The sequence below is a fragment of the Echeneis naucrates genome, chromosome 19 (assembly GCF_900963305.1).
Source record: "Echeneis naucrates chromosome 19, fEcheNa1.1, whole genome shotgun sequence".
NCBI lineage: Eukaryota > Metazoa > Chordata > Actinopteri > Carangiformes > Echeneidae > Echeneis > Echeneis naucrates.
This window is the reverse complement of record NC_042529.1, coordinates 1,638,528-1,649,560: the sequence shown is the minus strand read 5'-3', so window position 1 is coordinate 1,649,560 and position 11,033 is coordinate 1,638,528. Positions and strand designations below refer to the sequence as shown.

The 11,033-nt window shown below is 43.4% G+C and overlaps 1 protein-coding gene across 3 annotated transcripts; it reads left to right on the top strand.

The window, feature by feature from the left end:
• Positions 1-3: 3 nt before the first annotated feature.
• ndel1a (nudE neurodevelopment protein 1-like 1a) lies at positions 4-10,601 on the top strand. Of its 3 annotated transcripts, XM_029527507.1 has the most exons (10): positions 30-47; positions 451-590; positions 2,602-2,698; positions 4,577-4,730; positions 6,128-6,276; positions 6,516-6,652; positions 6,782-6,955; positions 7,554-7,648; positions 7,739-7,884; positions 9,064-10,600. In XM_029527507.1, exons 3-10 carry the CDS (start codon positions 2,613-2,615, stop codon positions 9,140-9,142), a joined length of 1,020 nt encoding a protein of 339 aa, XP_029383367.1. In that variant the 5' UTR covers positions 30-47; positions 451-590; positions 2,602-2,612; the 3' UTR covers positions 9,143-10,600. The 3 variants fall into 3 exon arrangements, with proteins under 3 accessions (XP_029383368.1, XP_029383367.1, XP_029383369.1); XM_029527508.1 differs by lacking the exon at positions 451-590 and having other exon boundaries at positions 4-47; XM_029527509.1 differs by lacking the exon at positions 30-47 and having other exon boundaries at positions 108-590; positions 9,067-10,601.
• The last annotated feature ends 432 nt before the right edge of the window (positions 10,602-11,033 follow it).

Here is an 11,033-nt window from a genome sequence, read left to right as displayed (position 1 = left end):
CGCGGCACGTGCGCAGCACCGAGGGGTTCCGTCACGAGAACACGGAAGTAAATTAACCTTAAAACTTTTAATTTTTAAGCTTTTTATTTTTTAAACATGACTTTCCTATAATCATCCCCGGAGACGTTTGTCTCCTCTGATCAGTTTGAAGGAAATATAAATAGATATTAGCGCCAGCGTTTATTTCGTTGTATATTTTAAATTTGGACGTATTTTCTTCGGAAATAGTGAAATTATTCATGCTTCGTGTTTGTGCTGGATTCTTAAAAATTTTGTGTTTCCTTTCATTCCTTCATCACGTTATTGTTGGTTTAATTTAAATGTAACGTATGTTTTGCAGACTTTTAGGTTTATTTAATTCCTCCAGAACCAATTAGAAACAAAAGTTGTGGTGCAATATGACAGGTGATGACCTCCATTAAAATGAGTAAAGGACCTGATATTTATTAGAAAAGAGGATCTGTCGGTGGATATCCGGGGTGTGTTCCCTTTAAAAGCCCAGCTGAGCGGAGCGGAGCTCAGACAGCCGGAGGAGACGGTCGGCACAGCGGGATGGACTGATCCGGATCCGTGTTTGGGGCCGAGTTCAGGTACCGGGACGTTTGTGTTTACTTCCATTGATCCAGTCTGGTGTCACAGTCGGGAAATGAAGACCCTGGGTCCGGTTTCCGGCTCCGTCGCTCGGTGGTTTGCACAGCCAGTTCTGACAGCTGAGCTCCGGTTCTCCATTTCTAGACCCGTTTCATGTTCGTGCTCAAAAGCGAGGGGGACCGTTTTTATATATATTTTCTATTGCACGTATTAAAACGCATTTTTCTATTTTCTAATATAACGATTGAAAAATAATCGGTGGTCGTCTCCGCTCGGATTAAAACCGCGTTACTTCCACTTTTCAGGTCAGTTGTGTTGAAGTAATAAGATTTTGCAGCGTGGGGCCAACACTCTGTTTTAATGTAAGATCACAGGCCAACATCCAGCTGATTCAGCTCACATTTAGAATAATTTTCTGTGTTTAATTGAAGAATCGATGCTGATATGATGGCTCGTTTTGTCCTGATTTATACCAGCTGAGTTGTCCCCTCTGCTGTGGATGACACGGTGGAATATAATCTAAAACTGAATTATTCAGGGAATGGCAGAGTGCTGCTGTTTCCTTTGATAAGATTTGTTCTTTATTTTTGTGTTAATGGCTGTTAAGCGTCTCTGGAGGACACATGGCTCCTCTGATGTTGGAGCTCAGCAGCTTTTTCTGTGACACCTCAGACAACAGAAGCATCTGTTGACCTTGCCCTTCTTCTCCTCGCCTGTCACCGCTATCACACATTTGACCTCAGCTCCTCTCAGCTCTTGTCCTTCCTGAGGTGGACCTCCTACAGGGCCCCAGGGAAAACATCTTGTGCTGGGGCCCCTGTATTCCCCCTGTAAAGACAGATGTGAGTGTGGTGTCATCAAAGTGTCAAACTATGACTTCAATAACAGCAGCAGACAACGTTTTATCTGTTGTTGTTAAAATAATCTCTCATTCAGCCGTTGGGCTGAAATAATGTGAAAGATAACCAGGACGCTGATTTCTGTGCCACCAGTTTAGCTCCATCTCTGCGCCCTGCAGTTGTTGTCAAAGAAATCTTTGGTTTTCTTCTTCTCATCTACTTCTGTTGACCCAACACTTGTCTTCAGATACCAGTACAGATGCTGCTCCTCTTCACTTTCTGAGACTTAAAGGTTGACTGGAGTTTTGGGGAAAGTGTCAGCGTGGACAGAGATCTGTATAAAGTTCTAAACCGAGTTGAAAAGTGGCTCCAAATCGGTCGTATTCGTGTGCACTTCAGAGAATAACCATCCTTCTGTTGTTCCTCATCCATTCAGCCAAGCAGGAACCTGTTTAAACCCCACAGGAGCAGAAATGTAGTCCGAGTCTGTTTTGGTCTGAAGGTTTTTGGAGGGTGGTGGAGGCGACTTCAGGCTCTGTGGTTATTTATAGACACAAACACCTAAAATGGTTTTTCATGAAGGCTCTTGTCCTGCTCCTGGTTTCATTCTGACTTTTGCTGTAATTATGAGACGGTGATGATGAACGAGGCTGCTGGCCTCAGCCCATTTCCCTCCGGGGAAATGTTTCCTTTGTTTGTGTTAGCTGATAAATGAAGATTAATGAACTGGAAGTAAAAGCCTGTTCAGAGATGTTTGTTTCTACTCAGTGTGTGTTATATAATATCCTTTTGATTCTAATTTTGACATATTTAAACTTGTAGAAGCCTGTTAATGAAGCTGAGGCTGCTGTTTTCTCTGTATCCAGTGATCCTCGGGGCTTCTGGAGTCTGGAGCGCTTTTTTGATGCTCAATTCCCAGCTGCAGTTTAAATCATTGATTTGTGCGTTTTCTTTTTTTCGTGTTGGATCTCTCGACATTTGCTGTGTTTTTATGATCTTGGAGATTTCAGGCTGAATGGATTCAGGAGAAATGGCTCTGATCTGGACAATATTAATTCATCATCAGTCTGTTGTCAAAGACTCATTGTGCTGTGACGGGAATGTGACTTCTCCTCTTTCATGACATTTCTTTTATCTTCCTGTTGTCATTTCCACCGTCTGTCCTCTCCAGATGTGTTTGCCATGGAAACAGATATGATCCCGAAATTCTCCTCCAAAGATGAGGAAATAGACTTCTGGAAGGCTCTGTCCCTCAAGTACAAGAAAGGGTATGTAACTGAGTTGTGAAGGCAAATTATTAGAAAAAGTTATTTAGAAAAGTTATTTATTTAGAAAAAGGCAAACTATATTAATAATAGAATTTATGAGTAATGTCAGGTTCTTTTTATTTATTTTGTTTTTTTAAATAATGGCGTTCCTCCACCTTCTTTATTCACTACAATTGGATCACAGCTCTCAGGTTCAGCTCAGGAAGTGACAAAAATCTCATCATGATCGTGGGAATGATGAGCCAGCACAACAGGAAAACCTTCCTCAGGAATGTTTGATGAGCTCTCTGGTTGTTGGATTTCAGTCAGCCTTTTCTTCTTCTTTAATTTAAACGGGGAAGAAAGTGTTTGCATATCCAGTGCCACTTGTGGAAGCCCCTTCCTTTGTCCCAAAGCTACGGCTGGTTTTTCCCATTAACCATAAAGGGCTCTGTCATCATTCAGGAGCTTTATGTAATGACACATCTGCGTCATTACGCAACACTAATAATCTAAAGGCTTCTAAAATTAGCCATGAAAATCTTATCATGCAGCAAGTCACTTTGTTAAAAAAAAAAAAAAAAAAGACTAATTGAAATGTGAACATCCTGAACTGAAGGAAATGAGCTCAGGCACGGTTACAGAAGAGTCTCTGGACAGTTAATTATTTCTTGTTGCATTAATTTTAACAATCTTAAACTAAGAAAATAACACACAATCTAAAGGTCCATTTAGCAGCTGTCCCTGGGCTCTCGACATTATCCCATGAGCTTCATCTACTGATGGAGCGGTCATGGCAATGCATATTTCCTTGCAATTTTAAAGACCTCTCATCTGTGTGCAGTTTGGAAAGTTGGGATTTGGTTACGAATCAACAAATGAGGTGCCTTTAGTGGCTCCGATGAGGCTTTTGATCACATCACATGAGCTTCATCCTCTCAGAAATGAAGCTGACCTGATGCATTAATAAACATCTGTCGTATGACGGCATTGTTAGCAGCTTGATCTAAAACCAAATGTTCTTCTTGGCTCAAAGATCCTTAACGCCTCACATGCACAGGAGTGTTTTGAAAACAGGCAAATGGCTGAGCAGGAAGTACCGCCATGCAGCGTTGTTCAAAGTCAGGCCTGGCTGAGTGGCGCTGCACTCGGCTTTGGAAAATGGATTTCCTGGCTCTGGGCCACTTGCAGCACTTTGGCCCACGTGATGGAAGGCTTTCCATTTTTAGACAGCTGTGTCCTTAGCTAAGCTAACCTTCCATCGTCACGTTCTCTTCTGATTGGCCGGTGACTGATCGTCTTCACTACCACAAACAAAGCCCTTCTGAAGATGAAGTGAGCAGTTGATGGTCAGCCCGTCCTGTCTGGTCCTGTCCAGAAGCAGACAAACGGAATGGAGCTGTAACCTTTGGATGGTCAACAGAAAAATCCTCAGCTTCATCCTGACAACCCAACAACACACACATGAAACAAAATGTTAGAGTTGAAATATGATGTTTCAGATCACAGCGTCCTGAAGGCAGGAAACTCCTCTTTATGTTGAGGATGTATGCTGACGGTTCAGGCTGGAACATCTTAAATGTCCCAAAGTGGCCTGTGTTCAAATAGTCTGTTTAAAATCTGCTGCCAGCGTCAGGCCGAGCTGCATTCAGGATCACATCGAAGCAATGTTTAAGTTTTCTTTTTATTTAATTCATCCAACTATTTGATATTCTGGTGTGTTCTACGTGTCACAGCCTCCATCTGTGGCTTTAATCTGCTCTAAATGTGAATTAGATTCCAACATCAGAGCTCGCTGATCCTGAAGTGAGGCAAATTGTGAATATCAGTGTGGGAGACGTGTCTGGTCCAGGTTTTATTAACCCCCCCTCGTGTCTGGACCTGTTGTCCTGTCTGCAGCTGTCAGGAGGCTCAGGAGGAGCTGCTGGAGTTTCAGGAGGGCAGCAGGGAGCTGGAGGCCGAGCTGGAGGCTCAGCTGGGCCAGGCCGAACATCGGATCAAGGACCTTCACTCCGAGAACCACAGACTCAAGAACGAGGTCGAGACGCTGAAGGTCAGTGCAGGGGATTGTGGGAAATGCAGATGAGTTTCATCAGCTCAGGTTGACTTCAGGAAGAGGATGTGGTGTCCCATCTCAGCCGACAGCCTGCCACCTCAGAGCTGTATTCATTTTAAAACTGCTGCTGAGACTTTATTGACCTGATAATGGAACAGACGGTAGATACCTGCTGTTGAACTGTCCTTTCATGTTATCAGCTGACAGCTCACATCAGCGAGCCAATCTTCAGTTTTCTAATGAAAATTAAACCGCAGACACATCGACTGTTTCTGAAGGTGGACGTTAAACTGCTCTGCTGCATTGTTGGACCCCTGAGAGTCACCGTACAGATTTATGATGAGGCAGCGTTGTCTATGTGACTAAAACCAAACAACCAAACAACGCAGATGCAGCTTTTGTCTACGTGAACGCAGATAATAAATATTTAATGCTTTCTTTAATGTCGTCCCTCAGGAGCGACGAGAAGGTGAACAGCTGCTTCTGCCTCTGCACAGGAGGTCACATCTATAGGAGCTTATAATGAAATCTTGTCGACGCAAAACAAAATCAAAGCTGACGAGCTGCAGAACAAAACTGCACAGTCAGACGTTATGATGGAGTTCATTGGACTCTGATTTCAGGAAGCTGCTGAGCTAAGTCTGCTCTGTCCTGAACGGGCTCATGAATAACGCATCAGGTTTTGTCTCTCATTTTTATTTTCTCGCCGTAAAGGCAGGTGACACATTTGTGCCTCCGTGTCTCCAGCTGGGACGAGACGTTGGCTGCCAACATGTCTGTCGGCTTTCACTTTTCCAGGCAGGCGGCCGAATCTGAACGAATACATCAGTGTGTTTCAGGGGGAGAACCCAGAACTGGCTGTTTTTGTGCTGTTGGCATTTCCAGAACGTGTTGTTCTAAATTGTACAGTACTGTTGGGAAGGTTTCAGGAAAAGATGAAATTTCAACACTTGTTTTGAAATGTGATGTCTCTTTTTATTAATGACATACATTCAGCTGTTGAGCCTGTAAATAAAATCCACCTTTCAGAAATAAACACATTTTGGAAAAAAAGATTTGAAGAAACATGACTGCAGCACAAAAAAACAAAACAAAAAACATTGGCTTCATTAAAAACAAACATTTCAGACAACAGACACTAAAACAATTATACATGCAAACATTTTAGAAACCACTGAAGATTTTTAACAGTGAAGCTGAACTGAGCTGCCTGCTGTTGAGACAGCAGCAGATGTAGGTCAGACATACAGACGGCTGATTGGTGTTTATCGAGCAGCTGAATTTATAGGTCAGGCCTCCAGCAGCTGCTGCCTCACAGTGGAGAGGAGGGAGAAACTGATCAGATCCAGATTGTGTGTTGATACTTCATCCTCGTCCTTGTGCTCCTCCTGCAGGAGAAGCTGGAGCAGCATTACTCTCAGAGCTACAAGCAGATCTCCGGGCTGGAGGACGACCTCGGCCAAACGCGCAGCATCAAGGAGCAGCTACACAAATATGTCCGAGAGCTGGAGCAGTCCAACGACGACCTGGAGAGAGCCAAGAGGTCGCTAAAATAAAGCTATCATCATCACAGCACCGTCCTTCCTCTGCTCTGTTTATTCAGTCTGCTGATCTGAAAATGGCTCAGATGGGATCAATTGGATTAAAATCAATACTGAATTTACACAAGCCTGAAATATTGATCCCTTATCATTCCAAGCCAAACAGGACAAACGGAGGACGGCCCTGAAGAGAGGTTGTTTTGACTTTTATTATTCAGCATTTTGTCTCTTTCTCCCTCAGAGCGACCATCGTGTCTCTGGAGAACTTCGAGCAGCGTCTGAATCAGGCCATCGAGAGGAACGCCTTCCTGGAGAGCGAGCTGGACGAGAAGGAGTCTCTTCTGGTCTCTGTGCAGAGATTAAAGGACGAAGCCAGAGGTGCTTATTGACTTTTTCTCTCCATCAAAGCTCCAGCTCTGTGATCCGCTGGGACGGTGGAAGAGCTCTGCTTTCCCGCAGATTTGTTGGAGTTTAATTCAGTTCATGTCTTTTTCTTTCTTCCTGCAGACCTGCGGCAGGAGCTGGCTGTTCGAGAGCGGCAGGCCGACGTGACCAGGATGTCTGCTCCCAGTTCGCCCACACAAGACAATGTGAAGATGGACTCGGCCGTGCAGGCCTCGCTGTCTCTGCCCGCCACCCCGCTGAGCAAAGGTCTGGACAACGCCTTCGCCAACCCGGCAGGTAGCTGCAGCTCGTCCTCCCCCGAGCACATTACACAGGAGCAGATGGGAAATCTGAGATGGCTGTTAATTTATGTGTGGACACATCTGGAGAAGAACTGCACAGTGGCTCATTTAGTTAAGAATTATGAAGAAAAGGTTTCCACAGAAGGAAAGATTCTTTGTTTAAAAAAAAAATAAAAAGAAGTAACATGGAAGGTTAAGAAACAAAAATATTAACTAAATTTGTGGTTTCAGATTTTAAAGCATCTTTCAGCACTTCATCAACGTAGTGTGTCATTAGCTGAGTTAGTATCCAGCAGCTAGAGCCAGATGTTTCCATCAGGAGCTACAAGTAGGCAGTAAAATCACTGTGTTCATCTGAGATTTTCAAAAAGTGAAGAGGTGAGACAAATGAAATTTTAAATGTCCAACATGTTCCACTGAAAAGACAAAACAAGATGAGTGATTTTCACCCGAATAATCTTTTACTTTAATCCGGAACTTTGCAGCTTCTGTGTTTTTTTTTTTTTTTTAAGATATTTCTGGTTTCCATATTTTAATTTATATTTGGATTGATATGATAAATAGTGAAAAACTGAATGCTCTCTCCTCTCCAGTGCTATCGAACGGTAATGGCAGCAACTCGCCGCTGACGCCTTCTGCCAGAATATCAGCCCTCAACATCGTCAGTGATTTACTCCGGAAAGTCGGGGTGAGTCCGTCCGTTTAGCCCCCAGGTTTCCATCATAAGCCGGGAAAGTCCCCGTCCCTCCATCATCTTCTTCTTCTCGTCTCTCCTCAGGCTCTGGAGTCAAAACTTGCCGCTTGCAGGAACTTTGCGAAGGACCAGAAGGCGAGGAAGGCGTACGCTCTCGACAACAGCAACGCTCTCAATGCAAATACAACTAACTTCTCCCAGTCGCTGCACGCCTCGTATTTTAACAAAGCGTGAGTGAAACACCAGATTTCCTTTTCTGGAGTTTTATTTTCCCGTCATTCATGTCTGCTCAGGTCCACACCTCAGGCGTGATGATTTAGATGACGATCAGACAGAGATGGTCACCTTCCTGCCTTAATTCTGGGTAACTGTAGATCTTGTTTAGAGCTTCAACGAGCCTCTGGGTTAGATGGCTGCTGAAACGGTGCTGGAAACTTTCCTGCTGCTTGTGTGAGTTGAGCTGTGATTAACAATGAGAGCTTCTTTGGTTCTTGTTTTTGGATTCTGTGGATGTTGACGATGAAAAACTTTACACACTTTGTGTACATTTGGAGAACTTGCTGCTTGAAGCTCCATCCTGACTGGATTCATTTCTCTGATTTGTTTCCTATAATTTACATGTCTGTATTTTGAAAAGTGGCTCTTTGAGCTTTGTTGACAAAAGTTTAAGCCGATAGATGGAAAACGAGATAAAAGCAGGCTTGGTATTCTGTTTTGGGTTTTGACCTGTTCAATGTCTTTTCTGTTGCGTCACGCTTGACAAAAGTTTCTGGTGGAGAGAGCAGAGACAGGCAGCGTGACAGTGTCCATATTGAGACACAACAAGAAGCATTGTCATTTGTTTTCAGTGCAGGGATCTTTGTTTCTGCTCATTTGTCCCAAGGACTGCTTTTATTCTGAAACAGGAGCTTAGGTACTTTCTCGATTCTGGAAAATGAAAGTTTTCATTTGTCTCTTAAAGCTGTTCTTCAGAATCAGGACTGTGTGACCGACAAAACAAACCAGCTGAAGGCAGTCAGACAGGAAAATTCCCTTCACTTCCTTCTGAAGTTCACCAATCAGGTTCCATTTTAAGCAACAAGTTCAGCTTGTTAGTTTTTGGGGTTTTTTCCTGGCTGGCATGATGACGAGGACGGAGGTCACTGCTCTGTTTTGGCAGCAGCTGCTGGAACCTGTCAGCTTGCCTGCAGAGGAGCAGAAAAGCATTGATTCCTTTTTATTCCCACCTCCTCCTCTATCTACAGAAACCCGTTGGTGACAGTCAGATAACGTTTTAATAATAATAAATCAAAGCCAAATTGCATAGAATGTTCAAATTGGTCGTTTATCTCTACATGAATATATTTCTGGCTGCTAAATTGGGTCAGTTGTTGCGTTACGTGTTGAGTTTTGTTGTGATGTTTCTGCAGCAGGACTGTGAACGGACTGGAGCCCATCACCTCCCCACCAGCTGCCTCCTCTCTGGGCTTAGTGCCCCTCGCTGTGTGACGGTAACTGCCCCCCCAAAGAAGAGTCCAGATGGAGAAGCAACACAACTGACTAATACAGTAAAACCTGGTCACCCTGTCACCCTTTTCTTCACCTTGTGCTTCGTTCCTGTCGTGGTTCTCGGTATGTCTGTATATTTATTGTGTTACTGTTGCTGCTGTTTGCTCGCCGGCTTGTACAGAGATGTTTCAGTCTTCTCTCCTAAAGAATCCCCTCCTCTGAATGGAAAAATGGGTAAAATATCATACAATTGACTGTTTTCTTCCACGAGCAATAACTTCAATTAACCACGGCGTCCTGCTGAAATCATTAATAGATAATAACTGATTTAATGGGCTGGCACAGGTGCAGACATCCTGTGTGTCCATTAAATATTGATGTTTCAAAATGTCCACCATGAGTCTGCTGTCTGAAACGGAACCTCTGGCCGTTTTCATGTTCCCTCTTGAATTTTGCTTTAAAGGGGCGTCCTTGTTTCATTGTAGTGAGTCAAACATTAACATGATGTGTACAGTATTGGTCATATTGATCGTTTTTTGACAGCCAGTGAAGCGGCGCTGTCAACCAGGATCCTCCTGTCGTCGGTGTTTTATCCTTTTAAAATCTTGTTTTCCTGATTTTTCACAAGATGTCAGTGAAGCACTTTGACCTTGTGTGAACTTTAAATGTTCCTTATTTTCATTCAAGTGCAATATTGTGTGAATTTAATTTATGAGACTTTTATGGCATGTTTTAATAAAAGACATAATCACACTCCATCTCTTTGTGACCTTCAATCAGATGAGGAGCTAAAGATTGGACGGTCCTTTAAGTTGACACCAACGGCATCCTCTGCTGGACAAACATGGAAAGACAAAAGCAGAGCAGATGTTAGAACTGACAGAGCATTTTAATTAAATTACTAATAAACATCCCTCAAAACAGACATAATATATCAGATCACACTTTACATTCATAGATGGGAACTCCAAAATATATCCAGAGTGAAAAAAAAGTTTGGCATCTTACACAGTGATGTTTCCAGCACAGACATCCAGAAGAGGATTGTCGGCCCGAGGCAGAGAATTTCGAATCCTCCTCAGGCTGCACGGTGCGTCCACATCTGTAGATCTGCCTTCAGCTGCTCGCTCCTCTCTTCCTCTCAGCCAGCTCCTCCATCTGTCTCTGCCGCCGCTCTAGGACCTCCAGTCTCCGGGCGTCGGTCCGCGCCTGCTCCTGAGCTCTGAGCTCGGCCACATCCTCCAAGAAGCTGTGCCTGAGAAAAAACAATAAAACAATATTACATCAACATTTTGGGATTACTGTGTGAAAGGTTTCAAACATATAAACAGTACTGTGCAAACATTTTAACTGCTTGTTTTGCAAATATATTTGTCCATTCATCCTTCATGGTATGAATGAAGGACTTTGTCTTATTCATTAAGAATCTTTTTTTTTTTTAATAATAATGAAAAATTCTGGCATTTTCAAAGAAAGCGATGAAACATTTTCCAGATTAAAAAACTGAATTCAAAATCAGTGTCTGATTTAGTGATTCTATAAAGAACAAAGACATCATCAGCTGAATGAAGTAAAATCATAAAGAGGAACAGACGATAACGGATCTGGATCACCAAGGTCTTCAGACCGGAAACAGCAGTCTAAAGTCTAAAAACTAAGAGCCTGCGATCTGGAAATACAGAACCAGAACCAGCTCTGATGTGGTCTACTTAGTCCAGAACTGGAGATCCCTTCATTCCTGAGATGAGCAGCATCATCAGGGAGGACTGTCCTCAGACACCAAAGGGCCAAACGGGCAGTCCTGCAGCAGGTGGACCAGTCCCAGTAAAGTCCTGATCCCAGTAAAGTCCTGATCCCCGTAGAGTCCTGATCCCAGTAAAGTCCTGATCCC

What these genes read in the sequence shown, in the direction of transcription:
- ndel1a (XM_029527508.1), top strand. Translation starts at nt 2,613, where the DNA reads ATGGAAACAGATATGATCCCGAAATTCTCCTCCAAAGATGAGGAAATA. An exon ending in ACGAGGTCGAGACGCTGAAG is followed by an intron (nt 4,731 to 6,127) that starts GTCAGTGCAGGG and finishes CTCCTCCTGCAG; the next exon opens with GAGAAGCTGGAGCAGCATTA. An exon ending in GCCTCGTATTTTAACAAAGC is followed by an intron (nt 7,885 to 9,063) that starts GTGAGTGAAACA and finishes ATGTTTCTGCAG; the next exon opens with CAGGACTGTGAACGGACTGG.